This window comes from Topomyia yanbarensis, chromosome 3 (assembly GCF_030247195.1).
Source record: "Topomyia yanbarensis strain Yona2022 chromosome 3, ASM3024719v1, whole genome shotgun sequence".
Classification (NCBI taxonomy): domain Eukaryota; kingdom Metazoa; phylum Arthropoda; class Insecta; order Diptera; family Culicidae; genus Topomyia; species Topomyia yanbarensis.
This window is the reverse complement of record NC_080672.1, coordinates 232594842-232617962: the sequence shown is the minus strand read 5'-3', so window position 1 is coordinate 232617962 and position 23121 is coordinate 232594842. Positions and strand designations below refer to the sequence as shown.

Below are 23121 nucleotides of genomic sequence, written 5' to 3'. Positions count from 1 at the left end.
TCCTTCAAAAGTCATCGGACCTCGAGTCGCACTCGCTTCAGTTTCCGTAGTGGTAAGAGAGAGCTGCTAAATTGGGATATTTATCGTTTTTATGAAAGTATAAATAAGGGACATATAGGGGAAATCACGATTTGCCAGCATATCTCGGACTGGGACATTGGGTGGTCTACCTCGGGCCCGAAAGGAATCCTTTAACTGAGACCTGGCGTCCAAATACCCGGCGCATACCCAGACAACGTGCTCGATGTCATGATAGCCCTCGTCACAACCGCACAGACTACTCTCCGCAAGCCCAATACGCCGCAAATGCGCATCTAAGGTGTAGTGGTTGGACATAAGTCGGGACATTACACGAATAAAATCCCGACCCACATCCATCCCCCTGAACCAAGGCTTCGTTGATACCTTTGGGATAATCGAATGTAGCCATCGTCCAAGTTCCCCATTGCTCCACGAGGTTTGCCAACTGTTGAGTGTTCTCTGACGACAAATACTAAAAAATTCGTTGAAGCAGATTGGTCTTTCGTATATGTCACCATTTAATGCGCCCACCTTTGCTAATGAGTCGGCCTTTTCATTGCCCGGGATAGGGCAATGAGAGGGGACCCAAACAAAGGTAATTTGATAAGATTTTTCAGATAACGTATACAAGGACTCCCGCATCTTCCCCAGGAAATATGGGAATTGCTTTTTGGGCTTCATCGCACGAAGAGCCTCGATAGAGCTGAGGCTGTCCGAAATGATGAAGTAGTGATCTGTGGGAGGAGTGCCGATGATCCTAAGGGTGTACTGAATTGCAGCTAACTCTGCGACGTAAACTGAAGCGGGATCATTGAGCTTGAGTGAAGCGGTGATAGAATTGTTGAAGATACCGAAGCCAGTGGACCCATCGAGATTTGATCCGTCAGTGTAGAACATTTTGTCACAGTCGACTTCTCGGAATTTATTAAAAAATATATTGGAGATCACTTGCGGGCGTATATTGTCCGGGATTCCACGAATCTCTTCCTTCATGGATGTGTCGAAGAATACAGTAGAATCAGAAGTGTCTAGGAAACGAACACGGTTGGGAGTATATGAAGAAGGATTAATGCTCTGTGCCATGTAGTCGAACTACAAGGCCATAAATCGGGTTTGAGAATTAAGCTCGACGAGCCTCTCGAAGTTTTCAATCACCAACGGGCTCAGAATGTCGCATCGGATGAGCAACCGATTTTAGAGATCCCAAAATCGATTTTTCAGCGGAAGAACGCCCGCCAGCACTTCGAGACTCATCGCATGGGTCGAGTGCATGCAACCCAAGGCAATGCGCAAGCAACGATACTGGATTCTCTCCAGTTTGATGAAGTGTATGTTCGCAACGGAGCGGAAACAGAAACACCCGTACTCCATCACCGATAATATCGTTGTTTGGTATAACCTGATCAGGTCTCCTGGGTGGGCACCCCACCATGTTCCAGTTATTGTTCGAAGAAAATCGATCCTTTGTTGGCATTTCTGTTTCAGATGTTACCTGATGTGACATCCCCAGGTACCTTTAGAGTCGAACCAGACCCCGAGATATTTAAATGTGAAGACCTGATTGATCGTTTCACCCATTAATAGAAGCTGGAGTTGTGCCGGCTCACGCTTTCTAGAAAAAACAACCAACTCAGTTTTCTCCGTGGAGAACTCAATACCCAGCTGAAGAGCCCAAGCAGACAAATTGTCCAAGGTATTTTGTAATGGTCCTTGCAAGTCGGCAGCTTTGGGCCCTGTAACAGAGACCACCCCGTCGTCTGCAAGTTGTCTTAGCGTGCATGAATTGGCAAGACAATCGTCAATGTCATTCACGTAAAAATTGTAGAGCAGGGGACTTAGACATGAGCCCTGGGGAAGACCCATGTAGCTAAATCGCGATGTTGTTAAATCGCCATGCGAAAAGTGCATGTGCTTTTCAGACAACAGGTTTAGCAAAAAGTTATTTAAAATTGGTGAAAGACCATGCTGGTGCAGCTTCTCTGACAGAATGTTGATAGAAACTGAATCAAAAGCCCCCTTAATATCCAAGAAGACTGATGCCATCAGCTCTTTGTTAGCATAAGCCATTTGGATTTCTGTAGAAAGCAACGCAAGGCAATCGCCTTTGCGGATGCCAAATTGTGTATCTGACAGTAAGCCATTTGTTTCAACCCAATTGTCGAGGCGAAACAAGATCATTTTCTCGAACAACTTCCGAATACAGGACAGCATTGCAATCGGTCGATACGAGTTATGGTCGGAGGCTGGTTTTCCTGGTTTTTGGAGGGCGATGACCTTCACTTGCCTCCAGTCATGAGGGACAACGTTACCCTCAAGGAACTTGTTGTCAGGCAGATTCTTCAGCAAGTTGAATTTTATTCTGTCTAACCCTGAAGCATTATTGTTGCATGATAAGAGAGCAAGTGAGAACTCCACCATCGAAAACGGTGTTTCGTTCGCGGTATCGTGAGGGGATGCGGTGCGGCACGTTTTCTGTACCGGGACAGAGTCCGGACAGATCTTCTTGGCGAAAGCGAATATCCAACGGTTTGAATATTCCACGCTCTCGTTGGTACTATTACGGTTACGCATACGTCGAGCCGTATCCCAAAGAGTGCTCATCGCTGTTTCTCTCGTTCGGGGCCAATAACTGCGTTTTTTTGGCTTTCATTAGACTCTTCATTCTCCTTTCTAACGACGCGTACTGTTGATAGCTAGCGGGTAACCCGGAAGGCCTTATATGTAGTGGACTTTTCCGCGTACAGCTCTGAGCACTCTTTATCCCACCACAGGGTGGGAGACCGTCCATGGGTATTCGCGCTGGGTACTGGTTTAGTCTGAGCTTGATTCGCACTGTCGAGAATCAAGCCAGTTAAAAATCTGTACTCTTCCATCGGAGGAAGTTCTTGAGTGGATTCGATTTTAACGGATATCGCGGTCGCGTAACTCTTCCAATCAATGTTCCGTGTGTGGTCATACGAGACATTGATTCTTTCCGATGGTTTTGAACCGTTAGCAATTGAAATAACGATAGGCAAATGATCGCTACCGTGGGGATCAGGGATCACCTTCCACCTGCAATCTAACTGTAGCGATGTCGAGCAAAGCGATATATCCAACGTGCTGGCGCGTGCTGGTGGTGTAGGAATCCGCGTCATTTCTCCCGTGTTTAAGATGGTCATGTTGAAATTGTCGCAAAGATGTTGGATTAATGTTGATCTATTATCATCATGAAGACAACCCCATACCGTACCTTGCGAGTTAAAGTCTCCCAGAACTAGCCGCGGTGCCGGTAAGGATTCCGTGATATTACAAAGCGTTCAGTGCCCTATCGAGGCTCTAGGAGGAATGTAGATTGAAGCAATGCAAAGGTCTTTACCTTTGATTACAACTTGACAAGCGACAATTTCAATGCCTGGTGTCGAAGGAAGGTTAATTCGGTTGAAAGAATAGCACTTTTTGATCCTCAAAAGTACTCCTCCATTAGGGTTTTCTCGATCCAGACGGATTATATTAAAGTCGTGGAAGTTGAGATTTATATCGGAAGTTAATCAAGTTTCACATAATGCGAAAGCATCACATTTTAAACTGTTTAATAAAAATTTGAAGGAATCGATTTTCGGGAGGATACTTCTGCAATTTCACTGTAGGACAGTGATCGAATCAGTGACCTCGTTTGATGACTTAGCCATCGAAGGATACGATCGATGCAAGGAGGGGCCATTTAGCAGTCAACTGTTTCAAAAATATTTGCACTATAGGGAGAAAATGTATCAGAATGCTTTTAAGAGGATCAGTAACATTAAAAGATGTGAAAATTAAGTCCACTATGTCAGAAAATTTCATTAGTCCGCTACTGGACTGAGTATCTGTTTGAAAAAAGGGAACACTTGGGGTTTTTGGTGTCCCTGGAAGTGGTGGATACTCCTTGTTAGAATTAAAATTTCCAAGTCCTGGAGCAAATTGCTTCGGCTTTAGTGCATCACTTCCGTTGGATTTATTGATTGTAGTTGGCGCACTCTGAGTGGACGACACCTTGGCACCCTTACGAGGCAATCCAGGGGAAGCTAGATTTCTCTTCCCCTGGGTTAACCAAAGATGTTCCCTCTTGTGGGTCGTCAGATTCTTGCTCAACGCCAGCCAAAAGAGCAAAGGAATTTTCGGAAGGGACAGATGGCGAAGCATTCTTAAGAATTTCTGCATAAGAGCGCTTCGAGCGTTCCTTAAGGGAGCGCTTAATTTTATCCCCCCGCAGTAAATACACTTTTCAGTTTCTTTGTCGCAAGAGTCATCCTCATGTTCTCCCTCGCATTTGCCGCACCTTTTCTTATTGCCACCTTTTCTTATTGCCACTGTGTGGCCCAGCTGCTTGCAATTGCTGCAGTTCATTACCCGCGGTTCAAACAGGCGAACAGGTAGACGAACCTTATCCAGGAGGAAATAGTTGGGGAGGGAAGACCCGGAGAAAGTCACCCGAATCGAGTCTGACAATGAATAAGTTGTCTTATTATTCTCAGTTTTTGCTGAATACAATTGCTTGCATTCCAGAATCTTCACATGTTGAAGTGAGGGGTCCTTAAAGCAACCAACTCCATACTTCAACACGTCTTCGCACTTCAAACCCGGTTCGGCGACGACCCCGTCGATCTCCACTGCCCAACACGGTATCTACGCCTTAAATTGCTTCTTAAAACGCTCGCTGCGAGCAATCTGGTTTGCCTGATCAAGGTCATTCACTAATATGCGTATCTTATTAGCTCAAACACGTGTTATCTGAGCTACGGCCGGGTAGTTAGCAGTCAGCTCCCGTGAGATCTCTAAAATATTAGGCGATTTCGTGATGGGCCGGAAATAGACCACCCAGGGTCCATTTGAACTGGGTGGGTATGTTTTAATACGAGGAGGACTGGGAGAATCAGGGGAGGGAGTAATTTCGGGTTTATCCGGTAAATCCATGGGAATATCATTCCCATCCAATGTTACTTCGCCCTCGGCCATTTAGGCACGAGGATAGCACGTGGTGTAAACGAGAGATGAAACTTATATTCAGGGGAAAGGGATCTAATAAGTAGCGACAGATCGGAGGAAAGGGAAATGAGAAAAAAAGATTCTTAGCTTATATAGCGGCTTGTCCGGTTATTGAACTATTCACTTCACAAACCTAGACACTATATATATATATATATATATATATATATATATATATATATATATATATATATATATATATATATATATATATATATATATATATATATATATATATATATATATATATATATATATATATATATATATATATATATATATATATATATATATATATATATATATATATATATATATATATATATATATATATATATATATATATATATATATATATATATATATATATATATATATATATATATATATATATATATATATATATATATATATATATATATATATATATATATATATATATATATATATATATATATATATATATTGATTTACTCTATGCACAGAAAACAAGAAAACGATCTGCTTCGATCGAGAGCTCAGACGATTGTGGGAGTGTATTCTTGCACTCCGATAATTGGCAGAGAAAAATCAAATTAATTTATACTGGGTTCCAGGACATTGTGGAGTTGCATGGAATAAAAAAGCCGATGAGCCAGCAAGAAGAGGGTTCTGTGGAGTCTCATTGAGTGCCCTCACATAGAATTGAAAAAGTGGAAAATCACAGCTATAAAGAACAAATGGAGTATCACACCTAGTCTACAACAATCTAAGAAATTTATCTCATCCAACGATAAAAAAGCCTGCAGTTGCTTAGACTAAACAAAAAAGACCTACGCATCATGACAGGACTACTTACCGGACACTGTCCGAGTAAATATCATCTTAAAAAAATGGTAAGCTTACAAACGATACAAGAGGCTGTTAGGCCATCTACGGAAGCTGTCCTTCAATGTCAGCTGCCTTATCCGAACAGCCCAGATAAGCCGTTTAGTGTCGGTAGTGGTTGTTTCAACCAGCTAAGAATTATACTACGGACTTCCTGTTCGGGTAGTAAAAACCCAACAAACAGGGAACCCAAATTCCATAATGCCATACGACCCGCGCTATGGTTAAAATTATTGAGGGGGTTTAAAATATTCTCAGTGGCGAACGGAGCTTTTACCGACTATGGTCCATTAGGAGATTGATAACAGTCTATTATCTTTCTCCGGACAAAACCAGCCTAGAGGCCGTGTGGTATCCGGCGGGTTCAAGTATTTCAACCAAGAATTGATCCACTGGGTTCCTGTTCCCATGTCGTAAGAGGCGACTGAAAACAGAAGTCCTCAAGTCAAGGTGTTTCTCCCTACTGAGGACTGAATGGCTGGCAGGACTAAAATATGCCAGTCGCGCACGGAGTGTCGTGGATTTTACCCTTGCTGTGTTACGCGAATCACTGACACAGTGGATGTTTGTTTCTTCGCAAATCGTGGAATTCAAATGATGCTCATGTCCCTAATACCCATTTCAGAGTTCGTTATAGGCGATTATAAGCCAACGTGTTTAGTATCTGCTAGTTGCTGTACAACAAATGCTGATGATGAAATATGTACTTCTATAATCAAGTATGGTTAGAGTAGCACAAATTGATTTTCAGCATAAATGTACAGCAACTATGAATCTATCCCGCCTTGTACAGGAAAGAAAAGCATAGCTTTGGTTCAAGAACCGTATTTCCGTAATGGAAACTTCTGCGCTGGAAAGCTACTTAACCTCGTCTTCGTAGCTTTCAACAAAAATGGCATGACAAATCCACGTGAAATGCCTCGTGCATGTATACTAGCGAATAGTGCTATTGACGCATGTCTTATATCCGATCTCACAACTAGCGATATTTGTGCTGTCACGGTAAATATGACTGTTGACAACATAAACAAGAAATATGTCTATTGTTCGGCATATTTGCCGCATAATAAACCATCACCTTCTGATTATTTCAAAAGGGTTGTAACATACTGTGGCAGAAATGGGTTACCTCTCATAATCGGCAGTGATGCAAATGCCCACCACATAATTTGGGGCAACCTATCTATCAATTTGAGAGGCACCAGATTAATGGAATACTTAAGTAGTACAAATTTGTACATTCTTAATGCAGAAAACCGCCCAACATTTGCACGAGCTGGCAGAAAAGAGGTGTTAGATATAACTCTCTGCTCTGACGGTATTACGCATGAGTTGGCAAACTGGCTCGTACCAAACGAGCTCGAACCGTCATTATCGGATCATAAGTGCATTGTCTATGATCATTTAAACGTCTCGTTAGATATCGTCACATATCGTAATCCTAAATCTACGTACTGAGACCTCTGCGAAGAGGGTTTGGCGACTAGCTTTATGGGTATCCTTCGACGATTGAATCTCCAAGTGACTTGGATGAGGTCGTGGATAATAGTAGCAGCATACCACGAGGCTTGTCTGCTTCGAGTTATGCGTGCTTCTAGAGGAACACCTTGGTGGAATACCGAACTTGTTCGACTCAAAGAGTTATGTAGAAGAGCTTGGAATCGTAGACGCAGGGACGGGTCGGAGGCATTTAAGTTGGCTCGTAAAGCATACAGAAGTGCCTTTCGATCCTCTGAACTAAGTGGTCGGAAAAGCCTCTGCACAAATGTCTCAAGTCTCAACGAGGCTAGTAGATTAAATAAGTTACTTTCGAAACCGAAAGACTTTCATGCCAATTCAGTTAGAACTGCTGATAGTGAATACTCGTCTGACGAAGATGTAGTACTCAACTGTCTTCTTGACACACACTTTCCAGGCTCTACGGAGCCATCACAGCACCTGAGTTCTTTTCAGGTAGTTCTGATTCTTGGGCATTTGCTCGTAGAATTGTGACAACCGAATCGATCAAATGGGTAATTGAAAGTTTTGCTCCGGAAATTGGTGCTGTTGCCGAAGCCCGGGAAGCCGCCAGGCGACCCATCGGCGTACAGACCAATCTGTCTGATCGACACGACTGGCAAACTGCTTGAGAGGATCATCCTCAACAGGCTAACCCCGTACGCGGAAGGTACGGACGGTCTGTCAAGCAACCAGTTTGGCTTTCGGAAGAGTAAGTCCACAGTGGACGCTCTCAACTCAGTGATAAATACTGCCGAGATAGCGATCCAACGAAAAAGGCGAGGTATTCGATACTGTGCGTTAGTGACACTTGACGTGAAGAACGCATTCAACAGCGCAAGCTGGGATGCCATCACGCTCTCTTTACACCGGCTTAGCCTACCGGTGGGTCTGTACCGGATCCTGGAAAGTTACTTCCAAAACCGCGTACTGCTATACGAGACCGATGCCGGTCAGAAAAGGGTTCCGATTACCGCCAGAGTCCCGCAGGGCTCGATCCTAGGTCCGGTGCTATGGAACCTCATGTATGACGGGGTTCTGAGATTGAAGTTCCCTCCTGGGGTCAAGATCGTCGGCTTTGCTGACGACGTAACCTTGGAGGTCTACGGGGAGTCAATTCCTGAGGTAGAACTAACCGCAGAACACGCGATCAGCACGGTGGAGGAATGGATGAGCGCGAGAGGCCTGGAGCTCGCTCATCATAAGACGGAGGTAGTTATCGTAAACAACCGCAAGTCGGCACAACATGCAGTTATCCATGTGGGAGAAGTCGTGATCACTTCACAGCGAAGTCTGAAGTCTCTCGGAGTCATTATAGACGACAAGCTGACCTTCGGCAGCCATGTCGAATATACATGCAAGAGAGCGTCGACTGCTGTTGCGGCTCTATCGAGAATGATGTCCAACAGCTCAAAGGTGTGCGCCAGTAGACGTAGGTTACTGGCAGGCGTTGCCGTATCTATCCTCAGGTACGGCGGCCCGTCATGGTCAAGGGCACTGAGGGTAACCACTTACCTACAGAAACTGGAGAGCACCTACCGCGTGATGTGCCTCAGAGTGATATCTGCCTACCGCACGGTATCACACGATGCATCCTGCGTGATAGCGAGCATGATGCCAGTCGGGCTGGTCATTCGGAAGATGAGGAGTGCTTCGAGCTACGTGGAAATAGGGGAGCTCGTGAGCGCAGCAGGGTGACCTCGGTCGCCAGATGGCAGCGTGAGTGGGACAACTCCTCGAAAGGTAGGTGGACCCACCGGCTGATAGCTAGCATATCAAGCTGGGTGGGAAGACCCCATGGGGAAGTTCACTTCCACCTGACACAATTCCTGTCAGGCCATTGCTGGTTCCGACAGTACCTCCACAGGTTCGGGCACGCGGAGGTGTTAGTCTGCCCAGACTGCCCAGGTGTAGACGAAACTGCCGAACACATACTGTTCGTATGTCATCGGTTCGACGTCGAAAGAAGAGCAATGCTTGACGTCTGTGGCTGGGACACAACCCCTGATACCCTTATTTAGCGGATGTGTCAATCGGTGGAGAAATGGAACGCAGTCTTGGCTGCTACCATCCAGATTGCCAGTAGGCTACAGGTAATCTGGCGAACCGAGCAACAGACGATGGGCACGGCTAACTAGTGATTGGTTAGCTGGAGCGAATAAGGCCAAGCGCAAAAAAGGGAGTGAATGGTCTGTTCATGGCGAGGCAGGTTTGGCGCAGCGACTGGCAACCGCGTAAGGGGTAAACCCAGCCACCCCGAAGCAAGACAGAAGAGTGAGTGTATAGGCGTATAAGTGGACTGCCTCATGCCAAGACGGGAGGGTCGTAGCGTAGTATGTTGGGACTTAGCTATCGATGCCTCATGGCGTGGCAGAGGAGTGAAAGGGTGAGCATCCAAGTCAGTCTCACACGGCATGTTAAGGGTGAGCACAAAAGTCAGCCTCAATGGTATGGTAGAGGCTAGCACAAAAGTGAGCCTAGCAAGGAATGAAAAAGGTGAGCACACAAGTCAGCCTCGCATGGTATGTCAGAAGTGGGGCCTAAGAAAAATGTCCCACATAGGATGCCAGGGAGAGTGACAGAGGTACAATAGAGTGGCACGATCGAGAGTGAATCAGGTGATAGGGTGAGCACCCAAGTCAGCCTCACATGGTATGGGTGGGGCGAGCACAAAAGTAAGCCTAGCAAGGAATGAGTAAGGTGAGCACACAAGTCAGCCTCGCAAGGAACGAAAAAGGTGAGCACAAAAGTCAGCCCCATGTGGGAGTGTTTGAGAGTGAATCAAGGTGCGATAGAGAGAGCACCCAAGTAAGCCTCATACGGGACTTATGAACGCGTGAGTGAGAGTGAATGAGTACATTATGTACAGCCATCCCCCCAGAAGTAATACCGAGAGGTAGTTCCTGGGAGGAATGATGGCGGAGCCCAATGGAGTTTAGTCGGTATTAATGGCAGCGTCACCATTCGAGCCCGAAACGCCCCCAGTGCACCCCGTGTGGTAGATTGGACCCTACCAATAGCACGTGTACTGGGCTAGGACGTAAAGGTCTTCTCCATTGTAAAAAAAAACACAGACATTTGCCGAACTCGACGAACTGAATCGAATGGTGTATGTCACTCGGCCCAATTTTCAAGATAACATAAAATCTCGACGTTTCATGCATTTTAAATATGTTTGGCATCAAAAATACGAATTCGATTTCTGAAATTTCATGGAGTCCCGCCCTTGAAAAAAAAAAATGAGTTGCGGTTTATATGGGAATTTCATTTGTGACCGGACGATTTAGTCTATATTTCCGGATCAATATAAGTGATCCGTACGAAGTTTTATAGACATCTGTGGAGATATTATAGCTATCATATGGAACTACGTTTGTGAAAATCGGCCCAACCATTTCCGGGAAACTGATGTGAGTTCGTAAATTTTGAAAGATGGCTACTTTTCCCGGGCACTTCCGGAACCGTCTCTGGTGGTCAATGTAGACAACGAAAGTTTGGTTGGCCGTCGGTGACCTAGAACAGCAAATTTAAGTTGTTTGAGAGACATTTTAGCGAAATTTTTACCTTTTTTGCTTTCATCGGAGTATCGGTTTGAATCACAATTTGCTATGTGATCGCACGCCACAACCTGTAACTCCGGAACCGGAAGTCGGATCGGGATGAAATTAAATAGCCATTTACGGGGACGCAATACCTTTCATCTGAGACCAAGTTTAGTTGAATCGGTCTAGCCATCTCCGAGAAACCCATGTGACTGTTATTCTGAATTTAGATACTCCCGCCGGGGCTTCCGGAACCGATGATGGTGGCCAATGTGGCCAAATAGACTTTGAATGGATGTTAGTGACCTAATACTACAAATCGAAGCAGTTGTGGTCATAGTTTGGAAAAATTTTCACCTTTATACATTCATTGCAGAATTTATTAAAATCGACATTCTCTGCGTGTTCGTACTTATTACCCTGTAATTTCGGAACCGGAAGTCGGATCCATCAGAAATTCAATAGCAGCCTATCGGAACGTTGCACCTTTCATTTGAGACTAAGTTTGTCAAAATCGGTTCAGCCATCTCTGAGAAAAATGAGTGACATTTTTGGTCACATACACACAGACGTACATACACACACATACATACATACACACACAGACATTTGCCGAACTCGACGAACTGAATCGAATGGTATATGTCACTCGGCCCTCCGGGCCTCCGTTAAAAAGTCGGTTTTCAGAGCAATTGCAATACCTTTCTATTGAGAAAAGCAAACAGCTTGTCCAACGATAGCTCAATTTAAAACTTTGGCAGGAAAATCGGATGGTTCGGCAGACTAAATATAGCGAACAAAAAAAATTTGCTTCCGTCCGTTACAATGATTTATATATTTCTGTTTTTTAGTCATTACAGTGTTGCTAGTTTTCAAATTCGGGCATTGGGTATCCGGAACAACACGACAAATCAAAAATACCAAAAAATACAAAAGAAATATTTCACTCATTTGCATCATTCATTCACCCCCCGTTGATAATTCAGTTTCAACCGTTTCACCCGTTTCAACAGAAGGCATCAAAGCAACCTTCGCTACTCCTCGTTTATACTCTCCGTTTACCGTTTTAACTGTCACCACTCGAACAATATTGTCTTCGCCGGGATGTACAGCAACAATGCGGCCTCGTTTCCATTGTTGCGTCGGTAAGTTTTCTTCCACTAACAAGACCATCGCACCAATCTTGAAATTCGAGTTAACCTTCGTGTTCCACTTTTGGCGGCCTTGCAAATGATGAAGGTATTCGCGCGACCATTTGTTCCAAAAATGTTGATTCATCAGCTGGAGATGCTGATACCTGTTGAGACGTCCTACCCGTTCATCATCATAAGACGGCATAGGTAAACCCACACCAGAGCGCCCGATCAAGAAATGGGATGGCGTCAGAACGGAATAGTCGCTGGGGTCCTCTGACATTGGGCACAATGGTCGCGAGTTGAGAATGGCTTCCGTTTGCGCAAGAAAGGTGCTCATTTCCTCAAAGGTAAGTCGTGTCTCACCTACAACCCTCTTGAGATGGTATTTCATAGATTTCACACCCGCTTCCCAGATTCCACCAAAGTGTGGGCTTCTGGGGGGAATGAAATGCCAGCGGATGCCCTTAGTACTACAGAATTCCTTTACCTTTAGATCATGCTGCTGGTCTTCGAAAAGTTGTTTGAGCGCTGCTAGTTCATGGTTTGCACCAACAAAGGTAGTTGCATTGTCACTGTATATATCACTCGGCAGTCCACGACGGCTGGAAAAACGTTGCAGAGCTGCTATAAAATTATCCGTCGACAAACTTGAGACCAACTCGAAGTGTATAGCCTTTACTACCAAGCAAACAAACACGACAACGTATCCCTTGTATAGCTTCGTACTTCGGCCTCCGAGCTTAATCATAAACGGACCAGCGTAGTCTATTCCAACCTTAGAGAAAGGTTGCGATGGATTCACTCGAACTCCTGGAAGATTGCCCATGTATTGTACACCCGGTTTCGGACGCTGTCGAGCACACACCTGACATGCTGAAACAACCTTCTTAATCAGCTGCTTTACATGGACCGGCCAATACTTCTCACGAACGATAGCTAATAGTCCATTTTGACCAACGTGGAAGTGCTCCTGATGCAAATCTCGCACAATCGTTTCTGTGATGTGATGTTTTTGTGGCAACAGCACTTGATGTTTACCATCGTACGGAATAGCTGAATATTTCAAGCGACCACCGACTCTGATTAGACCATCATCACCAACAAACAGCGCCAGATTTCGATACGATGTATGCTGGGCAGAATTTGTTTTTAATGCCTTCAGAACGTCACTATATGCTTCACGTTGTACAAGCAATAAAATTGACCTCTCTGCCCGTCTGACTTCATCGGCTGTAATCTCACCAATTTTATGTATTTTATGCACCTTATAATCGATGTACCGATGAACGTACACCCACGCTCGTTTGATCTTTTTATAATTGCTTAGTCTATTGAGCACTATCGGTTGGCTCGAACTTACTACCGTTAACACTACAGCTTCAGGTAGTTCTCCTCTAGATATCACATCAGCAGGATTATCTTCGGATTGTATGTAGCCCCACTGATAGTTCTGCGTCAACTCTACAATTGCAGCAACACGGTTGGCAACAAATTGATTTAGTGCGAGAGGAGACCTTTTCAGCCAACATAAAACTATTTGGGAATCACACCACAATTTGACAGCATGGAATGAAATATTCATCGCGGAAACCACTTTCTGTACCAGATCGGCCAACAGCCTTGCACCACAAAGTTCGAGTCGTGGAATCGTTGTCGGTTTGAGTGGAGCTACACGAGATTTGCTGGCCACCAAGTTAACGTCGATTGTACCATCCACAGCTACGCTTCGAACATATAGAACGGCTCCATAGGCGCGCTTGGAGGCGTCCGAGAAACCATGCAGCTCCAGAGTAATCGCTTGAGCTTGTGTCACACAACGAGATTTACGCATTTGATTCACAGCCAAAAGTTGCTGTCGAAATAAATTCCATTTTCTCATTAGGTCCCCTGGCAGCTCTTGATCCCAATCAAGACCAAGGCGCCAAATGTCCTGCATTACTAATTTGGCATATACAATAATCGGACCCAAGAAACCGAGCGGGTCGAAAAGCTGTCCGATTTCCGATAACACCTTGCGCTTAGTCGGCACCACTCCGCAATCCTCTGGAGCCACACGGAACATAAAGTAATCATCCTGGGGGTTCCAGATCAACCCCAACGTCTTGATACTGTTGTTTATACCAGATTCATCAAAGCTGACTTGTTTCTCTTGTAGTTCCTTAGGAATGGCTTTCAACACGTCAATGCTGTTTGAACAAAACTTATGCACTTCAAAGCCACCACGACGTAGCAGCTCTGATAATTCCGAATAGATACGAATGACTTCTTCAATCGACGAGCCACCAGTCAAGAAATCGTCGATGTAACTCTCTTCCGTAATAGCCTTTCTTCCTAGCTCAAATTCTTCACCTTCGTCAGTGGCCAGTTGAATTAATACTCTCGTCGCATGATGAGGTGAGCTAGCAATGCCATATGTGACTGTTTGCAGTTCGTACACTTTTAGCTGCCCGTTATTATCCCACCATAGAATTTGTTGAAATTTGCAATCATCCTTATGTAGCCTTACTTGCCGGTACATTTTTGAAATGTCGGCAGTTAGCACCACCGGGTGGATGCAGAATCGGAGTATGATCGAGACGATGTCATTTTGCACCGTAGGCCCAACCAATAGCGTGTCATTGAGGGATAGACCAGTGGTGGTTTTTGCCGACGCATCGAAAACCACTCTTGTTTTTGTAGTCGAACTCGACGCCTTATACACGGCATGGTGGGGAATGTAGTAGCCACCACCATCCGTGCACTGAATAGCCTCCGACATATGACCTAAGGCTAAATACTCGGACATAAAATTGTAGTACTCATCACGTTTGACTGGGTTTTTTGCTAGTTGAATCATTAGCTTATTGAGGCGTCTTCGAGCAGCATCGTAAGAATCACCAAGTTGACATTCCATGCCATTGAATGGCAGTCGCACTACATATCGACCGGAGTCGTCACGGTAGTGTGTGGTTTTGAAATGATTCTCAACCACATTTTCAGCTGTTGTCGTAGTTTTCTCTGGGTGAACGTTTTCCAATTCCCAAAACTTCGCCATCGTTTGATTGAGCATCTCTTCATGGCGGTTAAGCTGGTATACCTGAGAATATTGCTGGGTGTTCTTGATTGGTACCGAACCTGCTACGACCCAACCTAGTTCCGTTTCTGCTAACGTAACACCGTCGACGCCAGGCACGTAGCCAGAGGGGGGGCTAGGGGGCTAAAGCCCCTCCCGAAATTTTTCAAAAATGAATTTCAAAAACCGGCGATGTTTTACAAAATTTGTTGCTCAATTGGTTTGAACAAATCTTTGAGAAAAAGTTGAAGAAGGCTATTTCTAACCACCAAAGGCAATGGTCACGAAATTCAGTCACTTTATGCTTTTGCTCGAGCCAGTGCGACGCGAACGATAAAAATAGTAACTTTTATATTGTGTGTCTTGCCTAAAGAATAAAAGAAACTGTTACTATAATTGTTGCTGTAGTAATCTGTCGAGAAGCAAGAAGTGGTTCTCCAGCCAAATACGGTGATTATAAAATTATTGATGATTCGCTTAGGACCGAGTATTCATAATGTGGAACATTTCCTGAAGGTGTAAATGGAGGTTGGACTTTCGGAAGCGAGTTCTACCATGTCAGGCATTTAGCGCTCAACAAATTAGCCCAGATGAAACCATTCATTTCGAACAACTTAAAACACATGGTTGAAAGTGACAATGCTATAATTAAGATCCTCCTATATATGGACGATGAGAACATCAATGTTCCGCTACAAGATCGGATATCGCTTACTCGCAAATTCATGTCATATTTGGGAGAAATGGAATCCTTTCGGAAGGATAATTATTCAGAGCGAGAAGCAAGGAACAAATCAGACATTCGCAAACATAAAGGCAAAATTGACGAATTGACATAAAGTTTTGCAAAAGTTTCACAGGAAACGGATAATTTGCTGTGATTTGAAAACAGACAACTCTAAAAGAAAGCCTCTTTTGAAAATTAGATGTAAGTGCGATGTTCTCTTCCATGTGTCGGAAGCAAGTGATGCTGAAATTATTAAGCTCACCTGTGTTTATAGTTTCTAGTTATTTTGGTGGTGATATATTTACCTAATTTTACGTAAATTAGAAGCATTTGTAACCGTTGGTTCCATTTGTTGTAAATATTATTTGTTTGTTTGTAGAACTTTTACGTTTCTTGTACTAATTTACACAACAACAGTAAGCAGGATAGTGAAAGGGTGCGTACCGCTGCAAACTGTCAGCTTGTCTCGGTGGGTAGCTGAACCACCCAGCCTGGAGACGCGCGATGCTGAAATTTTCAAAATGGTTTTGGGATAAAAATTGGAGGGAAATGCATCTCAAAATTATTATAAAAGGGCCAGCAGTTTCAAACTCTGGTCTCTTTTAATATCAGGCGTCCGTGTGCTGAAGTTTTATATTAACTGGTGAAGTGTAATATACCCCCCCCCTTCTGGGGCGGGAAGTTTGTTTAAAGTGTTTCGATTCGTTCAGGACCTCTTAGTGCCTCTTAGCCGCATCAAATCGTTCAGCACACGGTTCGGCACGCGAATCCGGGAGGATTCCGCGCCTAATCGTAAAGGACCGTCGTTCGTCATCCGGCGCTGCGCGCCTCCGCTTCATACCCTCGGGCAAAGGCCCTAATCGCAAAGGAGGGTCCCCTCTCGGTGGTGGCCATTGCGGTTAGCCGCGGTCACGCCGATGCTCGCCAAGGAGGGAAGACGCCTGCCTGCATCCAAGCTAGCAACGCCCGCTGGTCCGTCCAACTGCAATCCAGATCACCATCGTACCGGGGCCTTCATCCGGCCAGTTTCGCCGACGTCCGCGAGGGGATTTCGCCCGTCGGCATCGTAAGCGTCGCGACGCACATCAACAGCAGCAGTAAAAGTACGGTACGTTGAGTGATAGCAGTAGTGCACACGCCACATTAAAACACAAATTGTATATGTCATCCCACACCCACACACAACAAATACCTCAATAAAAACAGTGATAAGAAAAGTGAATGTTCTAGGTTTTTGTTCTTGATCCGCGTAGCCCTTGATTACCCGGTAGCTAGCCGACCCTGCGATACCAGCAAATGAGTCGGTTCTGCCGTATGAGCCTTGTTCAATCGTTCGGTAACACATTCAGAATCAGTGCTAAGTAATTTTCTTTCGATTAGTGAACAAGTTCTGAGCAGTTTCGCTCAGTAGATTAAATTCTGGGTAGTTTTCATTAGTAGATTAAATCATTGAAATATATATTTTACATTGTCCAAAAACCCATGAAATCCGAAATAATACCTTCAAATGTTCAAATATAATATTTACTTAATCTAGGTAATCTTCTCAAGCTCCAACGGTTTTGCAAAATTCTGAACGTCAATGAGCTAATGATCTTATTCTTGCATTGTAGTGGAATCAGTAGTTTTTTGCACTCACTTTACATTTTGACTTTTACTATAGTTTCAGGGATCTAGGAAAATCAGTCTACGATATTTTTAATTCGTAAGTCCAATGATATGAAAGTATCTAAAAAGAATCTACTTAAATAAATAAATAGATAGTTATTCTCAGTTGCCTGATAATATTGTCGAAGATAGCGTTTAACCCATTCCCCACGAGAGTCAAATGAAAAAACATGTGTTTTTCTCAGGATTATAATTACGACATGATCAGTATCATTTAAACAGAAATTTCATAAAGTTGAGTTAACGCATACTTCGATGAAGTCACAGAACTAGTAATAGTAGCCTGATCATGAAAATAGGAGTTGAAGTTCACTTTGTTCGGACATTCTTTGCAGCGATAAACTTGGATTTCACACTGATATATTCCTATCCATGGAGACAACTTTGACGTTAGTTTCGTTCTCCTGTTTAGCAAATGCGTGTAAAGTTTCGTTAGGCGGGTTTTTGGATATTTTTGTACTCATTCCAATTTAGCGTCTTCTACACCTTGTAAACGTGTAGTCTAGAATGCGTAGCATTTTCAATCAGCCCTAAATACTTTGATCTCTTGATGAATCTTGAGAGAAATTTCTAACTTATAAACTAATAATAATCAAATTTAATTCGTCGATGCACTATAGCTTTGCTTGTAACAGACAACATATTTTTAGAGTTTTTAGTGTCTATTGTCTTAGTTATGGAATTGTTTTCACTAAGAACATTTCATAATTACATTCAGTTTACTGTGACTATCTCAAGTCATCAGAATTTATACATTTATGCAATAATTTTCAAGCCCCTCCCGAAACAAAATCCTGGCTACGGGCCTGGTCGACGCCGAACTTCAATCGACCCTTTTTTATTAGGTCAAAAAATACCTCATTTCCGATGATCATGTCTATTTCACCTGGCGAATGGAACTTAGGATCAGCGAACCGCAGGCCGGATGGAATCGGCCACAATTGGGCATCAATCTCAGCAACTGGAAGATTTGAGGTTACTCGTGGAACGACCAGAAAATCAAGCATGGCCGAGGTAAACGAATTGGTGCAGGACCGGAACTTTGTTGCTAATTGATACTTGACTCGTGTTTCGATGTTGTTCAAGCCGCTGATAAGAAAATCTACCAGAACCATCCTCAATTGCAGCTTTTCTGCTAATTTCTCACTTATAATGTTACTGTCGGATCCAGAATCCAATAGAGCACGACACTTCACGACCGAATTGCCTTTTCCGGTAACCAATACTTGGGCCGTCGATAAAACGACTTGCTGTCTGGCACCACCAATGTTAGCACAAAGAGTTGTAGCACTGTTTCGCTGTTCAGGAACCTTCGGCTGCTTCTCAGATTGTAAATCGGATTCTGCTTCATGTTCTTCGTTGTTTGCGTGCTTGTCTGGACTTGCCACACCGAGAGTGTCATTGCTGTGAAGCATGCTGTGGTGCCTGCGACCGCAACCTTGCGTTTTACAACCTTGCTCCGACGGACATTTGCTGACTCGATGTTTGGCCTTCAAGCAATTGAAACACAGGACTGCCTTGGCCACAAAAGCTTTACGTTCATGCAGGGGCATAGCTTGAAACTTGGCACAGCGATAGATCGTAGTGCTCTGCTTTGCAACATGGGCATATCTCCTTTGCTACCTGTACAAACGAGTTGGAAGGTACGTGTGACTTCTGATTCATTGGTTGTCGCTTATTAGGGGCTGCCTGATGTGCCGCTGGCTGCTGGGCCCGATTCGTCCGCTGCAGTACACGACCTCGCTCGCGCAAGAAATCGATGAATTCATCAAATTCAGGGAGCTCGCCACTACCCAACTTTGTTTCCCACTGCTCCTGTGTCTCTTTGTCGAGTTTTTTGTACAGCACGTTTACCAGTATGAGTTCTGCCAATCCTTCGACGGGGTATCCATGGCCGTTCAAGGCATCGGTATGTTTACCGCAAAGCTCAACTAGCATTGAAAGCGACTTGCCACGATTATCTCGAGTGATTTTCGGACAGTCCAAGATAGCGTCGATATGGGTGTCCATAATTAGACGCTTGTCTTCATAGGCATCTTCCAGGATCTTCCACGCGGTGGCATAATCGCTGTTGTTAACCACTTCTTGATCTATTTTATCTTTTGCTTCACCAGTGAGCGAGTTTCGTAGATGCAGAATTTTCATAGCATCACTTTCGTTTGTGTACTTAGCCATGATACTCTGGAATAAGCTTTTGAAGCTGTACCAGTTATCGAGAGTACCGTTAAAAGTTGGAAATGGAGCTTGGAGGTGAGGAGCTGGACTCTGCACATATACTGGAGCTATCTGTGCCTGTGAGGAAGGCAGCGAAACCGGAACATGCTGAAGCTCTTGCACTTTTAATTGCTGCTGTACTTGGTCGATTCGCGTCTGCAGCGTCACATACACATCGTTATGAATCGTTTCGAAGTTGGCATATTCAAGTCTCAAAGCATCGCGTTGTTCTTTAGTTACCAGAGAGACCATTTCGGAGTAAACCTTTTCAAATTCATCCGCTGTTCGGCGCAGTGTTTGTACGTGAAGCTTTAATAGATGAACGCTGATATTTTCCTCCTGCAACGTTTCACGCATTCGTAGCAACTTGTCTGTTAGCAGCTCCTGCCGGTCGACAAGAATCTCTAAATTCTGCGCCATAATGCGCTTTGAAATTAATGCCTGCTGTGCGGCCTTCTGCTGGGCAACGGTCGGGATACGATCCACTCCGCCTTCTTCCCTCCCGAGTGATCCTGTGAGCGCGTCGAGAATGTTTCTTCGTTGAACTGTGCTCGACGATCTACGGGGTGTTTCACTTTCACTCATCAATAATTTTCAGTCTCTTCTTATTTTATATAATCACACGCGACACTACGTCCAGTTTTTCGTGCCACGGGCACACTCTTGTCGAGTCACTTCAACAATTGATTTTCGCCAAGATGGCGTGCGTCCAATCCTTTGTGCCACGGGCACACTCTTGTCGAGCCGCGTCGACAACTACTTTTCGCCAAGATGGCGACCGTCCAATGTTTCGTACCACGGGCACACTCTCGGTGGCGGAGCGCCACCAATGCGTAATTTGGCCTTGTGCCGATATTAGCGCACGATGCAATAAACACTTTGCGAATTGCCGGAAACCATACGAAAATCCTCCAAGATCCGGGAGAACGGACCAAAATGTCCAACGATAGCTCAATTTAAAACTTTGGCAGGAAAATCGGATGGTTCGGCAGACTAAATATAGCGAACAAAAAAAATTTGCTTCCGTCCGTTACAATGATTTATATATTTCTGTTTTTTAGTCATTACAGTGTTGCTAGTTTTCAAATTCGGGCATTGGGTATCCGGAACAACACGACAAATCAAAAATACCAAAAAATACAAAAGAAATATTTCACTCATTTGCATCATTCACAGCTTTTTCACAATAGCAATCAAGTTTAGGAGTTTTTCTCGATATTGAAGGTGCTTTTGACAACGTGTATTTCGAATTCATTTTGGAAGCATCACGAGGTCATGGAGTACCTTCATATATCACGAACTGGATCCACGCAGTTCTTAGCAACCGATATCTGTGCTCATCGTTAAAACAAGTAGAGATAAGGAAACTGTGTGTCTACGGATGTCCTCGAGGTGGTGTGCTGTCACCACTTCTATGGAATCTTGTTGCCGATGGCTTGTTGAGGAAACTTAATGAGCTTGGGTTTCTGACGAATGGTTTCGCCGATGATTATCATATAATGATCACCGGTATTTGAATTAACAAACTTTTTGATTTGATGCAACAAGCCTTATGTGTTGTTGAGCAATGGTGTCTTCATGTTAGGCTATCAGTTAATCCAAATAAAACATCAATGGTGCTTTTCACTCAACGAAGGATTACAACCGGAGCTCGTCCATTGCAGTTCTTTGACTCTGAAATTATTATCGCAGATCAAGTTAAGTACGTTGGGGAAAGTCTTGACTCAAAACTTAATTGGACAGCTTACATCGATTTCAGGATCAAGAAAGCTTGCGTGGCCTTCAGACAATGTAGACGGGCTTTCGGTAAATCTTGGGGACTCAAACCCAAGTACATTTAGTGGATCTGCACAACAATTGTTAGACCAATACTGGCATACGGGTGCCTTGTTTGGTAGCAGAAGGGAGAAATCATGACAGTTCAATCAAAGTTAAACCATCTTCAGAGGATGGTCTTGATGGCGATGGTGCGTTCTCGACTACACCTACTGCTGCTCTAGCAGCACCTTTAAACATAAAACCAATATATGTGTTTCTGAAATAAGAACCACCTTATTGTGCATACCGTCTTAAGGTTACTGGGCTCTGGAACAGTAACCCAATAGATCGTGCAACCATTCAAGACTGTTGCCCCAAATTGGGATTTGGGATGAGTATTCACTTGGTTCCGAGTGACCTTACACTCACATGTAGTGTAGTTATACTGACGGTTCTTTGTTGGAGGGTCGAGCCGGTGCTGGTGTCTATTGTCATGAAATGAGATTAAACCAGAAGATACTGTACCGTATTACAAGCAGATATCTTTGCGATTTTCTAAGGTGTACTATCAGCACTTCAATAGGGAATTTGCGGTAAAAGAATCATTTTTTGCTCTGACAGTCAAGCTGCCCTGAAAGCACTTAGTTCGGCAGATTCGAGATCGAAATTAGTAATCGCATGTTGAACTCAAATCGAAGAACTTAGCATTTCAATTGCTATCTACCTTCTATGGGTACCCGGTCATTCCGGTATTACTGGAAGTGAATGGGCGGATGAATTGGCTAGAGCTGGTGCTGCGACTGACTTCGTTGGTCCAGTTGTTCTGTGTCGTTATTTTTCCTTACCCCTAACCTTACCACTTCCCCAATCCTTCCCATCAGGAAATGATGAAAAAACGATTCTTGGCAAGGCACAAATCTCCGATCATCGGGGAACGTGCCATTTGAGCCAGACGCTACTGATTCCTGATTACTGACCACACCTAGTCTACGACAATCTAAGAAATTTATATCATCGAACAAGAAAAAAAGTCTGGTGTTGCTTAAACTAAACAAAAAAGAGCTACGCATTATGACAGGACTACTTACCGGACATGGTCAGAGTAAATATCATTTAAAAAAATGATAAGCTTACAAACAATACATGCCGCGTCAGCGGATTTGAAAGTGAAACATCAGAGTATCTGCTCTGCGAATGCAGTGCATTGATACAACGCAGAGCAGGTTAAGAGTCCTCGGTAAAGGAACATTGGCGCCTTTTGATATTTTGACTGCAAATCCCTAGCAGGCAATAAACTTCATACGAAGTGGTATGCCTAACTGGGAAGATTGTGTATCTCAATAACGACAATCACTCATCAATAGTGATATATCACAGTAGATACTAAATAGTACACTTAGATTAAGGAAGGGGCATACCACAATAGATCTAAATACTGGTCGCAGTGGTTCGTCTCCACCAAAAAAAAAACTACGAGCCCGAGAGCTCGGAACATATTCTCTGCCATTGTACAGTATTTTTTATTCGAAGGGAGCGATACTTCGGAAGACATCTTATGACGCCTCACGAGGTATGGCGTACCTGTCACAGACGGATCCTTAGCTACATTAATAATGTATTACCCGATTGGGA

The 23121-nt window shown here is 44.0% G+C and overlaps 1 protein-coding gene across 1 annotated transcript; it reads right to left on the bottom strand.

Annotated features, from left to right (window-relative positions):
- Nucleotides 1–11894: 11894 nt before the first annotated feature.
- LOC131687763 (uncharacterized) lies at nt 11895–22584 on the bottom strand. The gene is made up of 4 exons (XM_058971857.1): nt 22578–22584; nt 19141–20243; nt 18375–19079; nt 11895–15146 (listed from the first exon to the last, which is right to left on the bottom strand). The coding sequence occupies exons 1-4, from the start codon at nt 22582–22584 to the stop codon at nt 11895–11897; spliced, it is 5067 nt and encodes a 1688-aa protein (XP_058827840.1).
- Nucleotides 22585–23121: the final 537 nt, after the last annotated feature.

What these genes read in the sequence shown, in the direction of transcription:
- LOC131687763 (XM_058971857.1), bottom strand. An exon ending in CTTCCAACTCGTTTGTACAG is followed by an intron (nt 19,080 to 19,140) that starts GTAGCAAAGGAG and finishes CGCTGTGCCAAG; the next exon opens with TTTCAAGCTATGCCCCTGCA. An exon ending in ACATGATCATCGGAAATGAG is followed by an intron (nt 15,147 to 18,374) that starts GTATTTTTTGAC and finishes CAATATTCTCAG; the next exon opens with GTATACCAGCTTAACCGCCA.